Here is a 26632-nt window from a genome sequence, read left to right on the forward strand (position 1 = left end):
TCTCCTGATGCACAGCAAGCAACAACTATTAAGTGTGTATATAGAAATAACAATAATTATTAGAAAAAAGCCCCACATGAATAGAAAAGTCACCCATCACAAATGAAAAAAGGGTTGCAGTACTGTCAGCAACAACTAAAAATTCAAAAGGGAGCCTATGGGAAACCAGTTGTATGTATTGCATAGTGCACAGGCACTAGTATAAATCAGGAGTCTTTAGTAATATCTTTGCTTACACAATCTAAATCTACAAAGTTAGGAAAGGCAAAACTTGACAAACTTATAGTGACTTCTAGTAGCAGCTGTAAGGCACATTGGGACCTGCAAAGTCTAGGTAGAACCTCTGCTGCTGGCTGCTGCAAAGGCCCACTGGATTCATAGACACCATGTGTGATTCCTCCCCACTGCTCTCTTTCCAGTGTTTGCCTCCCTCTGATAGCTTCATGTAATTTTATTTTGAACTCCCGAATTCTCTTGCTCATCTCCCTTTCAAAGGCTACAACTTACAGCATTTTAAATTATTATATTTTAGAACTCTACAAATATAGAAGGTTGTTATGTTGGAATCGTGACTTAGTTTGTTATTAGCCCTTTATGCAGCCCATGACCAACATGAAAGGTCCAATATTTAGTGTTTTTTCCTTTATTACTAAACCTTTTATCATTTTCAGAGATATTAAAAGTGTTTTATTTCATTATGTGTTCACCATGAAAAAAGAAAATAAATTACATATCATCACAATAGCTTGTGATTTCATAGAATTAAACTCCTAAAAAGAAAATCCTAAGTTTTTTGTCCTTGCTTGGGTATTGCTACAGTTCCTATGCCTAGACAGAGAAATCAAGCCAGTCTTAATATAAAGCACCAAACAGTAGCAGAGCGAATTCAATGTGTAGAAACACCACGTATTTCACTGACCACTGTGAACTCAGGTAAAACAGATTCCCTGAAGATTTGATCTTACACAGAGCTTTAAAAAGCAGATCTTGAAAACTAAGCTAATATGGAGAAACAGTGTAAGTTCTGTTTTTCAAAAGAACATTAGAGGAAAAAAAAATTTTTTTATTTAAAATCACTCTTCCCCCCACTTTCTCTGGTTAAAAAAGCACATTTGAACAAAGCCACACCTGAAAGAAAAGCCTATGATTTAAGAAGCAACTTTAATTGTGATTGGAGAAGCAAAATCAATTATTATGGGTTTGTTGTAACCTATAACCCTGTCATTTCACTAATTTTAGGTATTATTTTATCAGAAAATATAATTTGTCTCAGAAGATGAAGAATTTAAATATTTGAGACAAAGAGAAATACACAGCCTGCTTCAGACCAGCAGCTCCATCCAGCTGCCAGATATTTGGAAATCTTGCCCACCAAGTCCCACGTGCATGAAAAATGGTGAGCATGTCTTGGGTACTCACGATATCCTTTTTATTGTGTCTAATTAAAAGTCTGGACTCTGAAGCAAAGTGTTTTGACTGTCTGGAATCTGAAAATTGATTTCATTGAGCCATCATACAGCGATATTTGTCTGTGTGTTTTGTGTTCACAATACTTCTGCATTTGAAATGCAGTGCACTGACTATAAAAATTCTTTGTAGATAGCCACAAGGGCCGGATGCTCTATAGCACAGCCAGATTTACAACAGTACATCCATTCAGATAGGAAATAAAGCAACTCAATTTCCAGCAGAGATCTATTCAAGTATGGCAAACTCCTATAATATGCAGCTTTTGACAGTCTGGTCCCAAATACTAAGTAACCAAAGGAAGGCAGACAAACTGAAAAAAAAACCCAACAAAACAATCAGAATTCCTACTATCCATTGGGAGGGAAGAGTTGCCTATCGGAAAGTTGGGGAATAAGAACTATTAAAATGCTTTAGTTGATGATAACTGGGTCCACCTCATAAGAGAACATCCTCCCCAGGATGTTTTCCTGATTCATTCTCCCTGAATCTTATCCCATAATTGTGTTACACTTCACAAAAATGAGAACAAACCTTATCTTACTCCATCTGAAACTCTTCTACAGTGGTTATTAAACTATTTAGTCAATAAATGACTGCCATGTTGGCTCAGGATAGTTGTCTCTCAAATGAAAAGGACATGTTCCCTTTGCTATTTCTGTGTTGCTAGAGTTGCTTTATTCCTACACGGTGACCAACAAACAGTTTTAATGAACACATTACTTTACAAAACCATTAACAATTGCTGTATTTATATCTATCCTGGAAAACATAGTAAAATAAAATGCATTTAAAACTGTAAGGAGGACATACAGGTTTGTATAAATGCCTTTTCCAGTGCTGCTAACGTAGTTGCTCAACCTAAGAAAGGAAAAGCTGATTCATAGCTTGGCAGTCTCCTTAGTATGCAGCAGAACTTGAGACTCTGAATGGCAGACAGATTCTGGCTGGAACTACAGCGATGTGCATTTGGACGGTGTACACACAATATTATGTGAAAATCTCATCTGCCTCAATATTGGAAAGATCTTACAGATGCTAGGGCCAAGTGTTTCCCAAATATAAGGAAATATTTGCAAAGGGAAAAAGGCAGCCAGAAACTTTGTGAAGTTATCATTACGACTCCAGCTTTCTCCCTCCAAGGATCAGCTAGAGCTGCTAAGGAGAAAAAAACAAAACAAAACAAAACAAAAAGCATATTTTATAAATCATGGGTATATGTAAAAACACAGGCACGTGCTTTCTTTTAAAAAACACTCCCTTAACAAAAGGCATATATCTTATACTGAATTAAATATTTATGATTTGAGATTGTAAGGTAAGTTTTCATGTTGAAATTATAATGTTTGGGACTTGATGATCTTAAAGCTGTTTTCCAACCTAAGTGATTCTGTGATTTCATATTATCTGACAGAAAACTGAAACTCTGAAATAACCTATTATCTTGACCTAACATGAAGTTTTGCACTTAGGAGGATTAAACCAAATCCCAGAAAAAAATATAAAAATGTGTTGGGTTTTGTGAGACTAACCATTACATTGAAAATTCCACATTATTTTCATGAAAACAGAACAAGAATTAAAGACACACAGTAGCAATTGCCTACTTAAATTCATTTCTCAAATATCTACTCCTGTGTTGTGTTGACGGCATGTATGCCTTCACAGTCCTTTTGCACTTTTAATATGGTCATGGTCATTTTCAAACCTTTTTCAAACCTTTTGCTTGCTTATTTGTTTTGTCTTTGTGTTTTTTGTTTTGGTTGGTTGGTTTTTGGTGTGGTTTTTTTTTTTTTTTTTTTTTTTTTTTTGTTCTGTATTGTTTTTACTTTTTCTGTGCTCTCTTCACAGACAAGAATCAAATTTTGTTCCTCAACACCACTTTCCAACTCTTCAGAATCACTGAGTATGAGAAAACCTTGGCCGTAAGTACCATGAGAAATCACAGAGGAAGAACAGACCTAGGAATGAAATCCAGACCTTCCAGACTCAGAGGTTTAGCCATTGGACATGATTTAATCAGCAGAGAAAAGCAATGGACCTCAGAGGTTATGTACTGGAAGCAGTGCCTAAACCACAAGAAAGGGAACATCTAAGAGACAATAAAGGAATCATGGCTTCATTAGCTTTGCTGTTCACTCCTAAAAGTACAGTCATTTATAAGTACCAAAGGTGATTTTACTACCTAAAAGTGACATGTAAAAATTCTAACTTTATAGGGTGAAATTCAATTTTAATAAAAAATATCAGGATAAGATTTTTTAAAAATAGGCTTTTTTTTTTTAAATTTCAGTAGCACTGAAATGCCTGAAAAATTTCAATCAGGCTTCAGATCATGTCCTGCTATTACAACAACCCTGGCAATTTTTTTGGTAATGACCTTGCATTAAAGGTGGAATCTGACAGGTGTTCATTTCTACATGTCTCAGTGCTGAAAGTATGTAAAAATAAATAGATGTTCTTTCAAACCCTAGGCTCTATATCAGATTCCAAATTTCAACATCTATGCACATCCACTACTTTGTATTTTTTGCCATGATGTTTCAGTGTGTCATTTTTACACAGATGATACCCTGATTTACCTGTTCCTCAATAAAGAAAAGTATGTGACAGCAAAGCTAATACCTGACTGATATTAATAACTGAATAGCTCAGAACTTTGTGAAGATAATGCAAATAAGACAAATAGCAGTATTTGGGTCTCCTTTGTGTACATTTATTTCATCCTGTTCCTAACATAGACAGCTGCTGTATTGTTTGATTTCAGGATAATTTTACTGTGAAAGTGAAATATGCTTGGCTAATTACATCTACTGAAAAAAGGATCTAAACCACAGATACTGGTGTCCCATACAGGGAATTCTGGTCAACACAGTGTACCCTGGTTTGTGCAGTTTTCAGTGAAACCAATGTGATGAATTAATCCTATTATTTTCCAAGGTGACAAATACTTTTGTCAACCCATGCAATAAAATTTATTGTAATTTATCACAAGAAAAATCAAAGAAGCTGGTTGTGTAGAACATGATCATTGATGAAGAACTGGGCAAATTTTGATATCCTGATTCCTAACTAAACAGTAATATGAATCATTGCACAGTTATCCAGGAAACAGTGTATTTGTACAACATTCTTCACATGATCCCTCTGGACTTAAATTTCAAATAAGCTGATACCTTCTCCATTGACATAATAAGAACAAACAAAATCAATCAAGTGAATAAAGTCCAGAGTCATCTTTGGATCTTAGATAAGATGCATTTTGACAGTATATCAACGGCTATGATGAATTATGTTAGAGATGCATGCTTTAGTAGCATTGTTAAAGCTAAATTTATCTTACATTTCTGAAGGAAAATCAGCCTTCTCGTTTAAAAGCAAAACAGAAACAACATACAACTACATTTGTAGATGATATGAAAGAAGAAAGTGGTTTTCAACAACTGGAAAAATAAAGGCAATTTATTTGGGACACAGATGCAAGAAAGTCAAGAAAAAGATGCATCTCAAAAATCTAGATCGACAACAGAAAATAGTAGTCTAAATATCAAAATTTGAGGAAAGTGGAATACTGTTGAGGCCATTTAAAGTACTTAGAAGTAGTATTAAGTCAGAAAAAATGTTTGAAGGTATCTCCCATCAACACAACATCACCTAGTACCCACAGAATTACAGTTTTTGTACCAGCTTTGGAAAGAGAATACAGCATTGTGTATATACAGGATGAGTAGGTGTAACAGTCATATTCTGCTATGAGAAGCAGTGGCTCTATGTTTTGAATATTATTCCTCCATGAGAAAACAAAAAAATAAAATTTCATAAATAGCTAAATAAAAAAAAGAAGAATGACAAATAGCTACCAATCCACTATGTTTTTATTTAGATTGGATAGTATGAAACCTGCAATGTTAAGGCAGGATTTTTGCCTCTGCAAAAAGTGTCTTCTTTGGAGTCTTCTTGGGACTTTGAACATTTCCAATCTGTGGATTTTGGGAATCTTAGGAACAGAAAGGAACGTTGACCTTCTCAACAGGCAGTCAATAAGAGATCTTTCTGGAGGACTTGCATTCTCCTCCTGCAATACATGTTGGTCTTCATAATCTCCTTTTTTTGGTTGGCATATCTATCCACATTGATCTCCACATGAAAAAAACAAAAAACAACAAACCAAAACCAAATAAAAAAACAAAACTCCAAACAAAAAAAAAACATCCCGAAAATTCCTATTTAAGCTTTGAAAGGTTATAAAGCTGAGTACCTAACTGCATGAGATTAGTAGGGCAGCTCTGGAAATAATTTTTTCTAGTAACACCTGACACAGAGTGTATCTGAGAAGTGAAAATGTAGAGCACAGAACTCCATTTCTCAACTAATTTCTCCTGAATGAAGACACTTGGTCTGTCTCTTTCACCCACTAACTGAAAACTGACACATCATTAGCAGCTCTGGTAAGACCACTGAGCCTGGAAACCATTCTTAACTGCAACCAAAGACACTTGCAACAATATTGTCAGCCTGAAGTCCCAACAGTTCTTAAGAGGTCAATGGTTTTAAAACTGGTGCTTTGATACAAGAAATGATGATTTATAGAGCTCAAGTGGAATAAATCTCATCTGGTGCACTAAGGAACAGCTCTTAAAATACTCGTGTGCTGAAACAACTCTGGACAGATAGTCTGAGATTTTCAGGTGGAATTTTTGATCTCTGCTTCATCAAACTGAGTGTTATAAATAACAATTTTAAGGTTTAATTTTATCCCTCTTTCAAATTCTTCTGAACTAGACTTCTTGGAAATATCATGAGTATTCTGTTCAGAACACAAGTATCATGTTGCAGCATCTGCCCAAGGTAGTCCTAAGCAAGATCCTTTTGGGACAATACTTCCTTTTAAACAAAATCCAAATCTTCAGCTTTCTGGAAAACACCAAAAATTTTCAGGCAGTTTCTTCAATAACTACAACGCAGTGCTAAAGACTGGGAGAAGAGTGTCTGGAGAGCAGTACAGTAGAGAGGGACCTGGGAGTACTTGCTGACAGTCTATTGAACATGACCCAGCAGTATGCTCAGGTGGCCTGGAAGGCCAATGGCATCCTGGTCTGTATCAGGAACAGTGTGGCCAAGAAGTAGAGGGTTGTAATTCTCCCACTGTACTCAGAATTGGTGAGGCCACACCTCACGTACTGCGTACAACTCTGAGCCCCTCACTTCAACAAAGATATTGAAGTGTTGGAGCAGGTCTAGAGGAGAGCAACAAGGCTGGTGAAGGGCCAAGAGGGAAAGTCTTATGAGGAGAGGCTGAGGAAGATGAGGTTGTCTAGCCTAGAGACAAGAAGACTCAGGGGTGACCTGGTCACACTCTTCAACTACCAGAAGGGAAGCTGTAATCAGGTGGTGGTTGGGCTCTTCTCCCAGGCAACTAACTAGTGACAGGATGAGAGGGCGTGAAGCTATGCCAGGGAAGGTTTAGGTTGGATATCAGAAAGCACTTCTTCAGTGAGAGGGTGATCAGGCATTGGAATGGACTACCCAGGGAAACGATGCAGTCACCATCCCTGGGAAGAGACTGGATGTGGCACTTAGTGCCACGGTCTAGCTGATGCAGTGGTGTTAGGTCATAGGCTGGACCTGATGACCTCAGAAGTCATTTCCAACCTCTGTGATTCTGTGATTCTAGGTAATGGAAAATATAAAAAAGACACAAGAAAACTACGGTAAAAGAAAGAAATATAGTGTAAATCTGAACTGGAGCTGTGGAATCTACCCTCTGAGATATACTTTGATTTGACTGGAAGACTCTGTGCTATCAGATATAAGTGGGCCTTACTTTCACAGTGGCTAGGTCCAAATGACCTGTCAACAAGACGACCTTCCAACCTAAATTGCTTCCAAGTACCACAAAGTAAGGGTAAACTCGAGTTCGACAGCTATTTTACAGCACTTAATACAAACAGTCTTTGAAAAAGTCTGAGAAAATACTTAAGAAAAAAAGCACTGAATGCAATGTTTCAGAACAAGAGCTGCCTGTGGACAATCCCCAAGGAGGGGGAAGTTGAAGGCTGATGAATTTTCTCATGCTAAGAAAGTGCAAACAGAATTTCAAGGCAGGTGGCCTCACTGAATTTCAGCTACTAACATGTTCTGGAAAGAGCATCAACTTCACTTCACCTTCCTGAAAATGCCACCAAAAATTCCAAACTTCAGAAAGGAAAGATGAAGATCCATAAATAGGAGCATAGACGTAAGCGTCCTGGATTTCAGGGAGGTAAATGCCAAAAAAGAAGCGTCTCAGCAAACCATTCCTTCATTTGTTAGTTCCCATTTCCAATTCAATATTAGACAACTGCTTGCCAGCTCTGCTAAATTGTCAAAAGGAGGAACATATGCTTCTTTATTACTTAGAAAAGGCATTGAGAAAAACAGTAAAATGTCAGATACTTTATGCCTTCCACCACAGGAGATTAGGAGATTGGTTCTAAGCTGAGAATTATTGCAGGACTTTGCAGAGAACTATTTGCAGGATATTGTGTACCTTCAACACAATGCTGTTCAGCACCAAAGGAAAAGCTGATGACTTCTTGAAGGCACTGTGCAACCGAGCAAGAGAACTCCAAAGATAATGCATACCTACAGATTATGAGATTTTTCTCTTAGCACAGTGTCAAACCCAGTTTACTATATATAGTTTCAGCTGTTTATTCGATACGCATGTGCACTTCTGAAATAAGGGTGTTTTAATGCTCACAGATGAGTGAGGCTCATTAATACCTCTGACTCATTTTATATCTCCTGTGGCCCCAGGGCAGTTCTGTTTGACAGGCAATATATTGGTACATGCAGTAATCACTGAATACTCATTATATTATTCTAATTCATGTTCAAAGTTTGCTTCCATGGATGTGCTTGCTTTTGTTTGGATTTGTTTTTTTTTTTTTTTTTTGTTTTGTTTGCTTGTTGTTTTTCTTTTTTATTATGAAGGTCTTAAACTCTTGATGAGTGCTACAGCACCACAGCCAAATATATGATAGTACAGAGAAAAGCAAACTTAGCAGCATGCATTGACAATCATGTGAATTGGACTTTATCCACTCCCCTTACTCATGACATCCAATGCATGCAAAGTTTCCAAGAAAAAGATTTTAGAAAAGGCCATGCAAGGGTATCAAAAAACTGAGCTGTATTTAAATTATTATTCTAATATATAAACACCATCAGTTTTCTGTGATTATTATTATACAATATCTTCAAGATAGACAATGTATAACAATAAACACTGTCAGAGTTCTTAACTTCCAAACTACATGTAACAAAGCATAAATTTGTTCCTTAAAATGATGTTCAACTTTATCTAGCAAAAATGGCAGCTAAATTTTAATAAAATATAACTAACTTTTCAGGATTTTATATGAAAATGCATATTCAGACATATACACACATGTATGCATATGTGTATATGCAAGTAAAAACACACTTTTCAGGTTATATTTGCTACATGACTGCTTCACTGAAATTTAGGAGTTTGAGGCACAACTGACCTTACATGATTATTTCTGAAAGGTTAACTTCTTTGTCACACTGATTTGTGGTAATCACCCTGCTTCTCTGAAGCCATAAATCTCAGAATAGATTATAGTTTGCTTCTGTATATTGGTATGCTATCAGAAACACTGCTAAAAAAACATTTTATACCAGTGTGAAAAGATGGGGGAAGCTTAGGATACACTTATGTTCATTGTTCTCTGTTCAGATATTTATGACTAAGTCTAGACATAAAAATTATAATTTACATTTACATATTTGTGAGCATTTTTATGTAATATCTCAATTTTTATTAAAATGCCATCAATATCCCTACATTGCTATAGTGCAAGTCAGAAATCTAACTTCAATGCATTTGGTTTTATCTTTTCCCTAAAAAACTCCCTAAATTAAAATAGTTTAAAAAATAGAGTATTTGTAAGTGATGAGTAATGAACAATGCAAATAGACTGCACTTAAGGAATGACAAAATTGTAGAAAATTAATCACACCATAAGATCTAAATATATCCTTCTTAGTTCTGAGAAGCAGAAAATAGGTGGGCTGCGGAACCATGCAATGCAAATTGAAGAGTGCAGGCACAAACTCACCTCTAGCTCTGTTCTTTGTAGCAGCCACTGGAAGCAAGGAAAAGATTGCACAAGAAGAAGAGAACAAAGATAGATTAGACAGAAGTCTGAGCAAGTAAGAATACAGAGAAACTTTATCACTATCGAGCCAAGGGTAAAAACACCATTTCTAGGATTATTTGACCTAGGATTATTTGACCTATTTGAGACACTATTGTTCTATGAGATAGATCAGATCAATGATTCTGTCAGAAGACCCACGTTGAGAGTATATCAGAAAACACACTAAAAAAGCATCTCAAGGAGATAAAAAAAAATTCACAAACAATTAATCACAAGTAGTTGAGAGCAGATATACAAATATTTGTGAATTCTAAAACATACAGCACAATTTGCCTTGCCAAAAGTACATTCAGTAGTACCTAGATCTTACATCATCCCCTTTCACCCATATCTTGAAACTTAATTCTCCTGTGAAGCTGACACAAATAAACATCAGGTAAACTGCATGTACTCCAATTATTTATACTCTATGCTATATTGCCATTGTTTTTCTTCATTGAAGCCTATGTAATCAGATTGCTCTTGTGGCCTGACAGAGCATGCAAAGCAGGAAGAGCAGACAATATTTTACCAAACAGTGATCAGTGTTCAAACTCAGAGAAAAAGCAGCACAGAAGGAGCAGACAACACAGACCTTCCTTTGGTATCCAGAAGCTGTTCTGGATACTGAACACGGTTTCATGCTGTTAGTTCTAAAGGAGTAACAGTCACAAAAACAATAGCAGCTTAAAACGTCCTGCTAACACCTGCCCTTGTTTCATGTTTTGTGAGGCTCATGGATAAACTTGCAGCTATACAATATTAATCAGAACGCAAAATGAAAACGGAATCGCTCCATTAGCTGTAAATTACACAAAAGATACTATCCACAAGCCTTGAAACTCCCAGATTCACTCTGAAAAAAGCATTCATTCAAGAGTACCTTAATGAAAGAAAAGCATCTCAGGAAAAAAAAAAAATAAAGTAATTCCTCTTCTGTTGGCCCTTGTTATAAGGCAGATTGACATTAATATATTTAAAGGCAGCTTAGCTTGTGACCTAAAGAGAGGGGAAAAAAAAAAAAAAAAAAAAAAAGAGAAAGACCAAAAGACTAAATCCTCTTTTTACCTGAGGGGTTTTAAGCTAGTGATTTTCCTGTTGGTTTGCTTTTCAATTCTTTCTTTTTTGTCTAGGTGTCCTCACCATCAGTCTTCACTAAGACAAGCAAGGAGACTATGGCAGTGAATGCCAAGTCATCACAAAGAAAGAAATTGTTGAAAAAAAAAAACCCAACAAACCTTAACTTGACAAATCCACAAAAAGTCATTTTTCTAGCATCTCTCTCTACTTTTTTTTGTTTTTTATAATTTGTACACTAATACCTCCCTCTATTTCTAAATGTATTTTTCTGCATTACTATCCTTCTCCAGGCAATGAAAACAAAAAAAAAATAAGGAGGCTGAAATCAGCATTACTCCATAGAGCACCTCTGCTTTGGTGAGATACAACAAATGCTTCTGCAGAACTCTTTCCATAAGTCTATTTACCAAGACATATTCACCTGTAAAACAGCCAGTAAATCTTATATGAACAAAAGATTATTCGTGTAGTAAACAAAATTAATGGTGCCATTCTAATTTCATAATAAGTGAGCAGTTTCCCCTTCATGCAAATAGAAATTGATAATGAATGCATTGACTTCATCAACCTATTCATTCTCTTATGCTTCCTTTTCTTTTTCATTCCTGAGAATTACATCTCCATGAACAGATTATCACTTTGAGACAGAATAATAATTTAAACTTAACAAAGTTCTGGAGGAAGCACACCTTGTAATCTAAGAGTAACAGAAGACTTTATGTTTACATTAATAATTCAGAATAAAAAGAGATGTGATTATGTATACATATATGAAAAATGACATGTTTTAATGAATATATATAATATAGATATATACACCTACATGCGTATGTAAATTATATATAATCTATGTGTATGGGTACATATATACATGTATATTAAAAGAATCCAACCATCCCATTATTAGACAACTTTTTTTCAAGCATGAGCATTAGATGCAGAATGACTACCCATCATGTATCAGTAAATAAAGAAAAGATATAATTAGGTTCTACATTATAATTGGAAGTAGGACAGGTTACTAAGCTTGTTAGACCAATTACAACTCTCTGCAAATCCACTAATAGATGACTAGATGACAGTAACCTTCTTAAAAATGTCATGTTCAATACTTCTAAGTTTTTCCATTGACAGCACGGTCCAATTACAAGTCAATTCGCAAAGTTCAAACTTCCCAACAGCCAAATTAGCTGAAAATGGTCTTTCAAAATAGAATTCTTCTTAGTGAAATAAACTAGCTGGAGCTGTTTCCATCAACAACTCATCTTTTTTATACCTAGCATGAAGAAAAATTTCCTTTCACTGTTATCACTGGGGTTAGCATTCCTTTTTCCAGAGGTGAAATTTTTTTTCACCCTCCTCTCTTTTCTCTACTTGTTCTTCTGCGTAAAGAGAAGACAATTTTCAACCCATATCCTGTATGTTTGAAAAATTTACCAACTTCTTATTACTGCATGGAAAGTCATAGGAGAGAAACAGATAAATGTTTCCAATGGCCATCAGAACTGAAAATTAGCAGAGGGTGGATGATCTCTTGGTTATAGCACCAGATACAGGACAACTCAGATTTTTATGCCTCTAAAGCCAGTGATGAAAGACCCTTGGGTTTCAATAATCAATGGTGAGGTGGAAAGACCTACGTTCACTTTGTGTTCTCATGCAAATCAGTTGATTTCTCTGCATTTCACATTCTCTTTTTCCCTTCCTTTCCCTTCCTTTTCCCTTTCCTGACTTTAACTTTGTTAGAATTTAAGACAGACAAAGAGGGAGAAAGAACATATTTTCAAAAATCAGGCTTAATGGCACGAGAGAACAACTAGTTCTAAGTTAGTCTGAAGGAAAAAAAATAATCCCTTCTGTTTATCCTTAGTTTTACCATGATGAAACAATGTTTAATTTTCTGAAGGCTCTTCTGGTCAGAGCACATTAAAAGGGTTGGCTTTTAGGGGAATATCTGGGAGTGAGGGAAAGAAGCAGCAAGAAGTAAAGGCCAGAATTCTCAGGGGAGTCCACCCTGGGGTACCAGGTAAGAGAAGGAAAATTGTGCCAAGTCTTGAATCAGTTAATTGTCACAGAACTATAGCTTTTAGGCCATTTCTAAATAAGAAAATACTTCTGCTGTAGCTGCTTTGCTGAAACAATGCTTTTTAAAAAAACTTTGCCCCAATAGAAAAAACTGAATTAAAATTTCAAAAAACCCAGTATACGCTTGCTCTCAAACACCAACAATATATTGTGTGTTATTTTTCTGTGATACATCTTTCAGACTTCTTGCTTTTTATATGCCAAAACCTGTTAAATTACATTCTTTGATAAATGGTGCCTACAAGTTCTTCAATATTTTCTCCACACTCAGCTGTCTTTATATTGTTCAATTTTGTGAACATTTTTAGACAGATTTGATATAGCATTTATTATATGTTTCTCTTATATGTGATTCATTATTAGATTTGGGGCTTTGTCTTTTGTCTTTGGGGAAAAAAAATGTCCAATTACTTCAGTATCTCAATAAAAATGGGACAGATTTGAGGCTAGTGTCTTGTTCTCATTTCACCTACTAGATGTACTAAGAACACAGGCAGAAGAAAATCAGTACAAAAATGTGTTTTATTGACTAAATAGGTCTTTACGAATGTGACTTTCAAATTTTCTGGAAAGTACAGTACACTGATTTTCTTCTGAATATAGTAACCAATGCTTCTAGAGGTCTCGTCTTCAATTAAAAAAATCAAATAAATAAATAAAAACATTTAGATATCAGCAGAGTACCGTATGGACATATTTCCTCAACTATATTTTTACTTAAAACCTTTTCTGATCATACCAAAACCTACCAGAGAAGAGACATACAATAAAGAAACCCAAATAAAACCAACTTTTGTTCTCTCACTAGTACCCTCAACATATAATGCAGATTCCCAGTATTCAAAAGAAAATTTTATTTTACACTTCTTAAATTTAGAATTTTCTTTTTAATTTGATTATTATGACAATGATCACAACTGTATTTTTTTCCTAAAGATACACTGATGGATTATCACTGGTCATTTAGGTCACCTAAATGCCAGCTCTGATTTTCTGACTGGAAAAACTCCTCTGTGTGACAGAAGGCTTAGCAGGATCATTTCCTCCAGAGAATAATGCAAATTAATAGGCTCTTGCAGACTAAGAGGCCCATTCAAAGCAAGGATACCCATATGTGCTGTAATGCAGCATGGTTCACCGCCTCCTTTCAACAGTGTTTTCCAAAAGGCACTGAAGGAGAAAGAAACCACTATCATCACCTGGAATTCTTAGTGGAATTTTAAAAGCCTTACACTGCTGCCTACCCTTGAAGAGGGGCCAGCAGATGACAGAGAACCTTGGAAGTTCTTTTAGATTAGGATACAGTTTAAAAAAACTAAATACATCCTCATAGCTAAATTTGTTTAGTTCTGATTTTCTGACTTCTCGTTTGATTGAATTTATTGAAACGCCTTTGCATTTTATAGTGGATATTCATTTTTATATGTAAGATCTGAACACTCTTCTCATGAAAATTTCTAAAATATCAGATAGTGGTACTTGCAGATGTAATCGGAATGAATACATTCTTACATAAGTCTTCATCTCTTTATTTGTATAACCATTACATATATGTGTAGTTGTGCATATATAGTTATATGGAATTAAAAAAATGCAGCCTTCTAGTATTTATACCTTTGAACATTCTAACCAGCTGTTCCTAAGATGATGAAAACCCAATGATTATAGGATAACCCAGTTGTTATTTCCCTCAGAAAGAAATAAATTTAACTTCCTCAATTCCTTGAGCAGTCAGAAAAAAACCCAAAACTTTTTGGTTCTGCAAGCATAACACATTTTTCTCCTCAAGTTTTGAGGAAAAAACCTACAAACTAGTTTATGAAAAAAAAAAAATTGCAGCTACAAGAATGGATTAATTTCTTTTATTGCAACTACAGCATTAAATGTGAATAAAATATAATTTTTTATTTTATATTTAGAAAAGCAAATATTTTTATATTTTATATTTAGAAAGTAAAATATGTTCCTGAAGATAAAATTAAAGAAGGGACAAAAATGCGAATGTGGAAGGGGTCAACTGCTGCATCCTCTGGGTTTGAAGCAGCATGAATTATGTTTGCTCCTCTCCTACAAGATTGCCTACCACATTGTTAAAACCTTTGATGAGAAGGACTCCAAAAACTCTCCAGGTAATCTGGTTTAGTGTACAGTTGTCCTCTCGATGGCAAATTGTTTTGCTGACATACAACCTATCATATGTAGGAGACTTGACAAATTACAGCCATTCACACATCTGCCATGAGTATAAACAGCAACAGAACACACTTCTTTAAGGGGATCCCCTCCATATTTGAACACTCCTTATTTCTCTTCTGTGCCTAAACAATCACTTTCTTCCGCTTTCTTAATGTATGGTTAATGTATTTTTTGTAATGTATCCAAATTCTTTTTTTTCCTGGATCTTCAACAATCTACACTGATCTAAAATGAGGCAGGATATTCAGAGGAGGTGGCTCTAGGGCAAAGTGGGTTACGTATTTTTGATGCCTTCCGCCTAGCTCTATGGCTGTGGACTCCAAAATACCACTTAGCTCAAATGGAACAGCAGCACAGTATCTATAGCACACAAACTATATAAACTTATGTGCAGATCCAAATGACAAAGTTCTGCTTTATACTACTGCATTTAGCAAATCTACAAACTGACCATACATACATCCTGGGTAACAAGAGTCAACTGTTATATTACTAAGTGACAAACACAAAATTAAAAGGCAAACACATCTGCCTTTAAAGCACACTTTTCTGAATAAAAAGTAGCAACTCTAAAAATCATATTATACTATATTTTACTTGGTGAAACTTTGAAAAACAATGTGATGAAGGAGTATAGGCTCTAGCATTCCCCCATCTTATCAGTCTAGAATTCAATGCCAGGAAATGACAGATTATTTTCTCGTTCTTAGAATCTTTATTTTTAACCCAATAGAATATGGATTTGTGAAATAGTAACTCCTGAGCCAGATAATGAGAAGCAATTCATAGACTGGAATGGAAAAGCTAAGTTTACTCTAAGTATCTTTGAAACTTCCTAATATGCTGCTAAAGACATTAAATATTTTAAAACTGCAACTAGATGATCACATGCAATGAATTTTATTATGTGATACTAATCACAAAATATTGAAGAACGTGCATCTGCATTTTCTTTCTGAAAAGTAGAAGCTAAAGATAGTAATTTTTTTCTCAATACTCATTATAACTGACATGATGGAGATCAGTAGAAGCATCTTATAGCCTAAGTATCACTAGATTTCAAGGTTCCAGCTGTAGCTGATTCACATTAGCAGCTGGAAACACACTAACATATTATATTACTGTATAGTGAAACTAGAAGATTAGCCTAATCATGCCCTAAAAGCTCCTTTTAAAGGCATCCAGATAACATGATTTGCCTGTCCCAAAATGACAGCTATCTGCATGTTATAGTATAGAGGAACATGTAGCTTCCTCAAGGAATGCAAGAAATGCAAGCAATTTTATCAAACTGGGTTTCCATAAAACTTCACACAAATTTCACTGGCAAAGAAATAATATAGTTTGTGAGAAGGAGTAAATAAAATTTTTATATTTCCTTTTATCAAGGTAACAGAATGTTTTAAGAAGTATGTACAGAAACAACTCCAAAGTAGTAGAATGAAAAACTCCATAAGGTTTCAGTGTGATTATGTCAGGCAGAGCTGCAAGAACAGAGTTCTGCTCTCAGAGCTCTTTCACAGATATTTCAAAAGCTTTGATATTCATTGAACACCTCAGACAAACTATCAAAATTGTTCATCATGCAAAATGTGTGCACCCACATATTTGCCTAACTCCCACATTTGTCAGGTATCCAGAAAGAGCAGAAAGGAAAAGATATTACTGGGATACACTTAGTAAACAACATAGGAATAAATCAGCTGTCATCATGTAACTAGTTTGAAACAAGTAGCTATAAGCAATGAGGTTTTTTCCTACACCTTCAGATTAATGCATGCAAAGCACCTCAGTTTATGCCTTGTCCATTTTGTTCAACCCAAGAGCAAATTGCAGGAGTCACGTCTCATGTAGGACTTTTTGTTTGGGGGATTTTTTTCAAACATATATACTATCCTACATTATTACAAATAGTCTACTATGCTTACATATATTATTTTCCACTCACAGCTCTGATAACCCACAAACTTTAAGAGTTCTTGTATTTGGAAAGAAGTCCTTACACAACCAACATGAAATCAGAAAAACTGTAATAGCAAGGAGGTGGGTAGGTAGACAAACAGCCAGGCTTCTCCTTATGTTACCTCTTCAAACAACTAATTATCTACTGTAAACAGTAAGAAGGGTTTTGAGAAGGCGACTGTCTTTTATCACATGATTATTTTCCTTATTTACTTATTTTTACTATCAAAGCCCATGGGATATCTATATAAAAAACGTTACATCACACCCATAACATTCCATCTGAATGAAAGGTTTTCTTAAGTTAAAGTATGTATTAAGGGTCATTTGGACAGCAATTGAAACACATGGAAACAAATACTTATCCTGAAGGACAAAAAATGAAACCTTGAACAGAAAAAAAATTACTTTATTCCCCAAATATGATCAATTTAGGCTTTACCAGACATTAGAAGACAAACTTGGGGAACTGATGAGACTAATGAAAAACTCCTATAATAAGTGTAGAGCTCAATCAAGAAATGAGTAAACTGTAGGACAAAAAATAACTAAGACTGCCTACTATATCTAAAGATACAATATTAGTAGCAGATTAATTACAGTCTAATCACAATAATGCCCCAAATTAGACTTTTTATTAATATCTGGCTTCACAAAAAAGGAGTCTGCTTCAGTGATGGAAATAGAAAAGACATTGCCACTCTATTTTGTCAGTCAGTATCCAATTTGCTGCATACTAGGTGCTGTTAAGGCAAGAAGTTGCCTTGGCAATATTTGTTAAGACAGACTTAATTTTGGTATCTTGAGTGATACATGAGAAATTATTTTTATAAAGATGCATTCTTCAGAGATAAGTTTCATCCTTACTATTATTCTTTATAATTTCATACCATCTTTCATTGCATGTTCGAAAATTCACCAATCTCTATTGAATTCACAATCAACTAATCATATTAAAAACTCATTACATTTCCTGTATATAGTTCTCTTCTCCTGCTATGGATTTAATGTGTTGACCACCATACAAACTAAGACAATAAAAGTTGTCAGTCATTCTACAAATTCCCAAAGTTATGAGAACTACATCTGAAAATTCACAAATTCAAACAATTCACAATTCCTACCTTAAGATATTACACCCACCACCCACTTCTTGTACAAACTGATAGTCCTCTGTAAAGAGAGATTAGAAGAATGAACACACAAAATTGACAAGCATATGCCTGAATACTCAAATCTGAAAATTCCCAGGCAGGAAATAAAACATTAAATTCATAATTTAAAACTTTAAAGAAGTTTAAAAAATAAAAATAGCTTTGGAGAGATATAATTGTTCAAAATTATAATTAGTATTGATCTGACCTCAAATTTTATTTGATGTGAGCATTGAAAACATTTCTATTTCTATTATTCCTTTAATTATATTGCTGTCCTACTGAAAATGCTAATAGGCAAGATTCATTTAAGAGCTGATATGCATTTAGAGCAGTTCCGGTTCTCCATATCACTCTCAGGTTACTACATGAAATAATATACCTAAAGTATTGGTATATAAAAAACTGGAAGCACTATAGTAGAATATATGTAATCTGGAACCTGTTTTTAGCAAGGAAAAAAAAAAAAAAGTGATTTTTAGCACTGGGAACTAAGCTGATGGGCTGAAAAGCTCCGCTTAGGTGGTCAGAAATTAACATTAAAAAATCACAGATATTTTAACTCTCTTCTGCTTGCATTTCACTTGAATTAGTTTAAAAAGAAGTGTGTCCCAGCTTGGCAGTCTAACAAGAACAGCCACAGACTGCTGACATGAGCTGTTGATTTGGTTGTTACAGCTTTGTCCTGTACTGAGGCCTTCCACCATCTGCCTTTTACTCTTGGCCTTCCTAAGTGCACGTTGGCCATACCTCCAAAACACACCAGATGCATTTAATGAACTGCTCAGTTATATCTGTGAGTCATCAATATAAGGATTTATTAGAGAATATCTTTTCCAGGGTGTGTGTACGCGAAGTACAGTGAGCATATGCAGCACCTGGCAAGCAGCCTGACTAATGATGGTGCAGCATCCACTGTAGAGACAGCACCAAATGAGAGTCTCCAAATGACTGCTAGAAATAACTGAAGGGAGGAAAACAACACTCGACAAGTTCTCCTGATTTGGAGGAATAAAAAAAGAAGATCCTGAAGCACTGTGGCCTGTAGGTAGCACAGAATCTTTAAAAATTGAGCCTAGGAAATGTAGCTAGTTAATATTTTTAAAAAGTGATAGATGAAAAAAGTTGTTTAAAATCACCAAAAAAGGAAAAAAAAATAATCAAGCAACCAACCAACAACCAAAAAAGAAAAAAACAAAACACCCACCCTAGAAAAAACAGAGATAAAAAGATGAAGCCAGAGAAAGGAAGTTAAAAGAAAACCAACAACAACCATCAGAAAAACAGGATTAAGTGAAAAGAAGAGGGGAAGATTAAATTGAGAGATCCACATCAGAAAGCTTGGAGAATCAAATGTCTATGAGACACACTAACTATTAAAAAAATCTCAAAAATTTGGACTCAGCTGTATTGTCAGCAATTCAATATTGAGAATTAGTTTCTTAAGTGACAGAAGATCTATAAGCAGACAGACTAAGACTATGAACTAACTTTGAGTGAATTCTTAGTAACAAAACAGGAAAGTTTTCATGTCTTAATAATTACTTCTTCATTGTCATTATTATGGTCTTTTTCTGTACTACTTCCTTCTAAGACTGATGCAAAGTCATTATATTCTTCACCTTAAAAACCTCAATAAACTAACAACTTATAGGTTGGAACATATTGGTTCCAACAAGATATAGGAAATAAGAATACTTCTTGTATTTCCCATATTTCTTTTTCCTTTCACATCAGTGAATAAACTCCCAGAGTTTAAAAGAATATTAATGTATACCTACATAATTTTTCATACACATATATTTCATAATATATATACACACTATATTTCATGAATACACTAAATTAACACATTCTTTTATATAAGATATCCATATTATATAAAGACCCATAGCTTTATATAATATATAGCATTCATTTTTCTATTCTACAAGAGGATATAAAAAGCAATATATGTGTGATGTATGTATTAATAGTATATTAAGATATATAAAAACATACATTGCTGTCTGTAAAATATATAACTATTACATATAAATAGATATATTATTTATATTTCTGTTTAAAGCAACTGTTTGCAGGAAACGATGCAGTTCTTGGGGGAATCATCTTATATATAAATTCTGAAGTAAAATAATCTTCATTCTCTTATGTTGAAAGAAGCTTTATACTAAATAAATTATGAACCCTGTATGCTTCTGAACTGTGCAACAACTGTATGTTGCACCTTTATATTATGGTGATTTATAATGAGAGTTTTATAGCATCATGGAAGACCATTCACGAGACAAATAGTTACCCAAAATATTTCAATGTATACTGAAAACCTCCTGAAATTAAAAACAACGAAACCAAAAACCAACCAACCAACCACAAAAAAACCCAAACCAACAAATGAAACCCCAAAATAAACAAAAAACACCACAAAACAAAACCCCAAACCAACCCCCCAAACTGTACACTTGCCTGCACTACAGAAAAGTTATTACTGGGTATTTTTAATACATTCCCTGACATGTCTGCAAACATGAATCTTCTAGACAACATCATTACACAATTACAATGAGCTAAACAAGCACACAAACTCCCTTTATAGCAGAAGTGTTTATACACAGTGTTGAGCTTCAATCATTGCTGGAATTGGAGGCAAGAGTTTGAAATGTCATCCCTTTGTTGCAGAAAAAAAGCCCCAATGAAACAAAGCAAATCCTCTACCGTTCTAAGTGAAAGAAAACAAGAAGGAGGGAGGTGTTGGTATTTTTGTTTTATTTTGTTGTGGGACCACAGCCAAGAGAAATTTGTAGTTCAGTGACTGAGTGGCAGAACAAGCTCCAGCTGGGAACATGTGCTCTGTAAGATTCAATCAGGTCCCTAGCAGCTAACTCACCAAATTACACTGACATGCTCTTGCCTTGCCCACCTCTTGGAGCATGCCAAAGCAGACAGTAACAACAGAGACATCCTTGTCCTTATCCTAGGACATCAAAGAAACTTTTCATGGCCATTCTTGAGAAGTTCATGCACACACATCTTTTATATTCAGTACAACTCTTGCAGTTTATAAGAGGTTTGCACATGTAGTCAGTCACAGTATAAACAAAACTGGCAACACAGGTTTGACTGCTCCTCCTTAAAAACCTCATATGCTTTCTTTTCAAAGAGATTTATGAATAATGAGATCTAAATAATTCATGGCACTGCAGATGCCAGTCCAAATAGCCTCTTATTTTTTGAGGTTTCAGTTTGTAGATATGTGATCAAAAGCCTTCATCAGTCATGATAGTGGCATTTGTACTCAGTCCAAACAAACCATATTTGCATCTGAATGTTTTTCATTGAGAGACACAATATGCAAGCCAAGTTCCAACTAAAAGGTGTTTTATGCTACTAGAATTCAGTCAAATTAAAGGCTGAATGCAACCTAAAAGGTCTACTCTCAGAACAGTAATTTGACACATCATGAATAACATTTCTTGGTTAGAGTACCACAGCAGTTGTCTGAAAATTTTACACATCTTAACAGTGCTGCCTCTTGAGGAATAAAGAAGTCCTGCACATAAAGTAAACAGAAACTTAACAGGCTCACAACAGATCAAAGTCATCATTTACTTGCAAACATTTACATAAACCAAGTACATAAAAGTAGTTGTACTGTGAAGGCAACAGTAACCTGGAAGAACTTGGTATTTTTTAGCAAAGAGCTACGAGTCTCATACATCAAATTCTTACTGTTTTATTAATCCTGCTTGTTAGTATGGTGAGGATTATTTACCACTGTACATTGCTCAGCTTTACACTACTATATTTACAAGTACTACAAGCAGTCCCTCAAAAAAATAACAAAGGAAAAAAAAAGTTCATAAAATTGTAAATTATTAAATGTGGAAGGAATCGAGAATCTCACCTTGGCAAGAGAAAAAGATGTAAAATCAGATTAAAATTCCTGTTCTTGCCAAGGAGAAATAAATACATACTCAATTGAACATAACAGTAATTTTAGAAAGACCCAAAAGATACTAAAATATCCTTTTCTCATGAACCTTGTTGAGTATATATAATTTTTAATTGTCATGAGGGTTTACTGTAAAACCCTTACTTTTAATCTTTAGAAAATCTAACTATTGTATTTAGCAATGATACTAGCTGCTAAAAGAATATATATATGCAAATTAGATACTATGTATGACCCTATATTGAAGCATATGACAGGTCAGTCTGCATATGAATTACCTCTGGATTGGGTTTTTTTGGGTTTCCTGTTTTTAAAAGTAAATTTTACATCAGTTTACTTTGCAGAAAAAAAAAAAAAGCTAATTAATTATCGAAAATATATTGAGTCTAAATTTTAAAGTCCTTTTATTTAATGAATTAGTATAAGCATCACTCTTGAGATAAACTATGATGATACCAATGATATTTATGCTCATGTATATAAATTCAACCTAAAAATTTGGAGGATACATGATTTTAAGGTATCACTGATTTTGACACACAAAGAGTTTGCATGACTAAAAGTTAATAAAAAAAAAGAGGAATGCATTCTAGAAAGCAAGGCTACCTCAGAGCATGAAGGTATTTCTCAGACTTCTCAGGAAAATAATAGGGAATGACTTAGACCAGCACAACACAGAACCATCCCTGTGAATACTAAGGAGCACAGCTGAGGAATCATGCTGGAGCACCATAGACTGGAAGAATACAGTGATGAGGGCAGATGTAGAGGAATGATTACCAACTTCAGCCCCCTAGAGCAGCATGACTGAAATCACATCCTTGTGTCCTGGGAAACAAAACAGGCGACTTGGATAGAAATAAAGACGGCCTTTAATTATCTAAAAGTAAATTGGGAGTAGCCCGTGATAATTCAGAAGTGGCATTATTATAGAACACAATGCAGAGTTAATTCAGAAATCAGTTTGCTCAAAAACATCAACAGCTGGGTTTAATAATAGACACAATGAATCAGAAATTAAGAAAAGCTTGAGACAGCAGATTATTGAGCAATTCCAATTACATCATTAGATTTACAAGTAAGCCGTGGCAAATAATCTGTATGTTAGAATTATTTAAATAAAGGAAAACAATAATTTATATTGATAAACTGCAAGAGTGTCAAAAAACAAATTTTACACCATAATTAAGTCTAGTTATGTTCAGGAATGTTTGGTTATGATTTTACCATGGCTAAAGGTAACTTTCCCATTCCTTCATTATTTTTCAAATAAAACAAACACTTTCTTGACACAGACCAAAATATGATTTGCATGAAAAAATACTTTAATTTTAAAAATAGGTTTAATTATACAGTGTTAGATTCTGATATTTCTGTGTATGTTCAGTAGGGCCTCCTGTAAATTCTCTCATTGTTTTCATAACTCCCATGGCATTTGATGCTTAAATTCATTACATTTGGGAAAGCCTGAGAAGAGCACAGTCAGACTATTAGATTATTAAAGCCAGTACTACTGGCAAAGCAAAAATAGTGTCTTACTGCAAGTTCAGTTTGAATAATTGGTATTTTATTTGCCAAATTAAAGTTTAACTTTGAACATCATGGGGTGAAATTTTACATATAAAAAATAAAAATGCAAAGTAAATATTGCAGTGCCATATCTTGTTCTGCAGACAGTAGAAATGAGTATTTTTAAAATTTTTGGTTTGTTTTGTTAGGGTTGTTTTGTTTTGTTTTGTTTTCAAGGGAAGAGAAAAAGCTGTGCTGTTTGTACAAATCTCAACAGCTTTACATCTTTCTAGTTAACCAACTAATCAGTAATATTTTCAGTTTTATTACCTTGAAAAATATTTTTCTGTATATATATAGCTTAGCTTTCATATGTCATCTTTGTTTTATTAGTTAGTGAAGTTCTTTGAAATAGCAAATAATAATGTCTTTCTTTAACTTTATAGGGTTTCTAATCAGAACTGTAACCTGGCATTCAATGAGAGAGGAAGAGGAAGGAAAAGTTTTGCCCTGTATAGCATGAGCAATCTTTAGCTTGCAATTGAAAAAATATTTTAAGCAAAAGATGCACATGCAAGAAACAACTCAGTCTGGCAGAAAAAAACAATCTAACACCCACTGAATATGACAGGAATATTTCTATTGACTTTAGTAGGCTATGAATCAAGCAATAATTATACCATTAGATTACTGAAAGAAAATAATAGTGATTTAGGGAAAATAAAGGGAAAAAAAGGAAACAGCCCTAGAATGAGCTGTATAATCTGATATCAACCTTGGCTAGGTGAAATTGCATTTTTCTACATCTTCTAATGCAGCAATTATAAGTAGTCACATGGATGAATTATGATATACTTATTAGCTAAGATGGATACTTAATGTTCTATATAAATGACTGATAAAATAAATTAACCAATAAATTTTATCAGAGAGCATACTCACAACAAATAAAAACACTTTCTTCAACACTTGCTACCCCAAAAACATGAGGACTTCCTTGTACAATACAAATTCATATGCAACCAATACTGCCATAGGAAACAGCTTCCTCATGAAATTAATCCAGTAAGGAAAAAAAAAAAAATATCTTAAGAAGCAGAGCAAACAGGCATAAAATAGTTTGGCTCTTGCCACGTGATGTGATTGGTTTGTTGTTCACATCAGGTGTTGAGAATCAGTTCAACTAAAAGGGAACTTCCAAGAAGGTGACAATTGACTCTAAATGACATATAACCTCTATTTTTCAGTCTAGATTTTTGAAAGGAGCAAACCATCTGCCACTGAATAATAAAGGGTCTTGTATACATATATAATTATATGCATACATATAGACAGATGAAGGTCCTCTGCAAGCTTAATGCCAAGCTGAGTGCACAGCCATCAAAAGTCTATGAAAAACTACATTTGCAATACCAAGAAATATAATTTAAAAACAGGAAATTCAGGGTACTGGAGAATACATTAATGACATAAAAGTAACAAAGAGAACTGTATATATAATCTTGACATGATACATATTTTTTAACACTAAGACTTTTTATACATGAATTATTGAATTTTAGAAAGACATTTAGGTTTATTTAGATTAAATTGTGAATTATCACCATAACTCTAGACTGAATGTTTCTGTTCTCTGCCCATCTACCACCTACTCACTCCCCTTCCACTCACTTTTATACCAGGAAAGTATGATTTCAGCTATGTGGAGAGTCAGATGAAGAAACTGATGCAGATAAAACTAATTTATTTGCATTGTTGAGTTTTGGACTCGGTTGTCTCGGTGGATCTACTTATAACATACGTTTCTTCTATGCATGTAACTATTACTGGTTTATACTCTACTCATAACAAAGGTACGCTGCCTTCCCTTCACATCTCTAGTATGCAAATATTATAAAACATGATTTACAGTTAAAATCAGGAATACTGAAGAGCCAGACATTATCTACACTGCATCTCATATACAAAAATTAATATTACCATGAGAAAAACGAAAATAGTACACAACTTGAAACTTTCAGCATCTGCAAAACAGAGATACTTAAGTGAAATTAATTAATCCAGTGAATATGCTAAATTTGACTGACATTTAACTGTAAATTTCTAGCTTTAAAAGCAAACCTCTAGACAAATCATAAATATACTAACAGTAATAATGCTACTTTATATAGATCGTAAGATTACTAACATTTTTAGGCTTATTACATACTTAATTTTGGACTGATGTGGTCCAAAAGAAGCTTAGGGGCTGGAAGGTATAGGAGGAAGCAGCCCATTTAATATATGCAATAACCCAATTAATTTACGTACTGGGAAAAAGTATAATAAAGTAACAAAGGGCATAGTGAAAACTAATGGATTTCTATTGAACCTTATTCCCTGAGTGTGGAAAATGTGCTACGATGAAAAGATACTAAACTTTCAACTGCAAAAAGAAGCCAAGAAGTTGGATAATTTTCTGATGATAACACTGGCAGATTTGTAAGCAAAGACAATGATTTAAGAGTTACGGAATCTCGTGCTTTGAGGTATAAGTAGAATCCCTCTTCCCCAATTACAGCATGAGCTATTATTAATAACGTTTTCTTCATACTATAGGCATGAAGGTAGGTAACTCTTAGGTGAATTATGTTATTAGTCTTGCTTCTTATTTGCCACTGCCATGAGCAGCATATGAGAGAAGAAAAATTCATGGACTGACTTGATGTGTCAGTACCTGGGTTGATATGTGAAGTGTTACAATTCCACCATGAAAGTAAATGCCGAACTAAATCGTCCTCCAGCTCTCTACTACCAAATACCCTTCCATCTAATATAACTCTAGAAAAGTAGACTGTCATCAGTATTCACATAATGTCAAGTTACTCATGATAAATAAAAGTGAGAATGAAAAACTGGGCAAGACAAGGAAATGCAGTCTGAATGAATTTTATATTGTGCAACTATCTTCTTGAAACACATATACTGTTATTTTTGATAGTATAACTGAGAAGATAGCCAAGGAAGAACATTATGCAAAA

General features: G+C 34.4%; 1 protein-coding gene across 1 annotated transcript in view; it reads right to left on the minus strand.

The window, feature by feature from the left end:
- CADM2 (cell adhesion molecule 2) overlaps nt 1-26632 on the minus strand; it is a 605838-nt gene that overhangs the window by 220033 nt on the left and 359173 nt on the right. Inside the window, exon 2 of the mRNA XM_030466429.1 lies at nt 9594-9620. Within this exon, the coding sequence (XP_030322289.1) occupies nt 9594-9620 (27 nt within the window). The remainder of the gene's footprint in view (nt 1-9593; nt 9621-26632) is intronic.

This window comes from Calypte anna, chromosome 1, assembly GCF_003957555.1.
Source record: "Calypte anna isolate BGI_N300 chromosome 1, bCalAnn1_v1.p, whole genome shotgun sequence".
Lineage (NCBI taxonomy): Eukaryota > Metazoa > Chordata > Aves > Apodiformes > Trochilidae > Calypte > Calypte anna.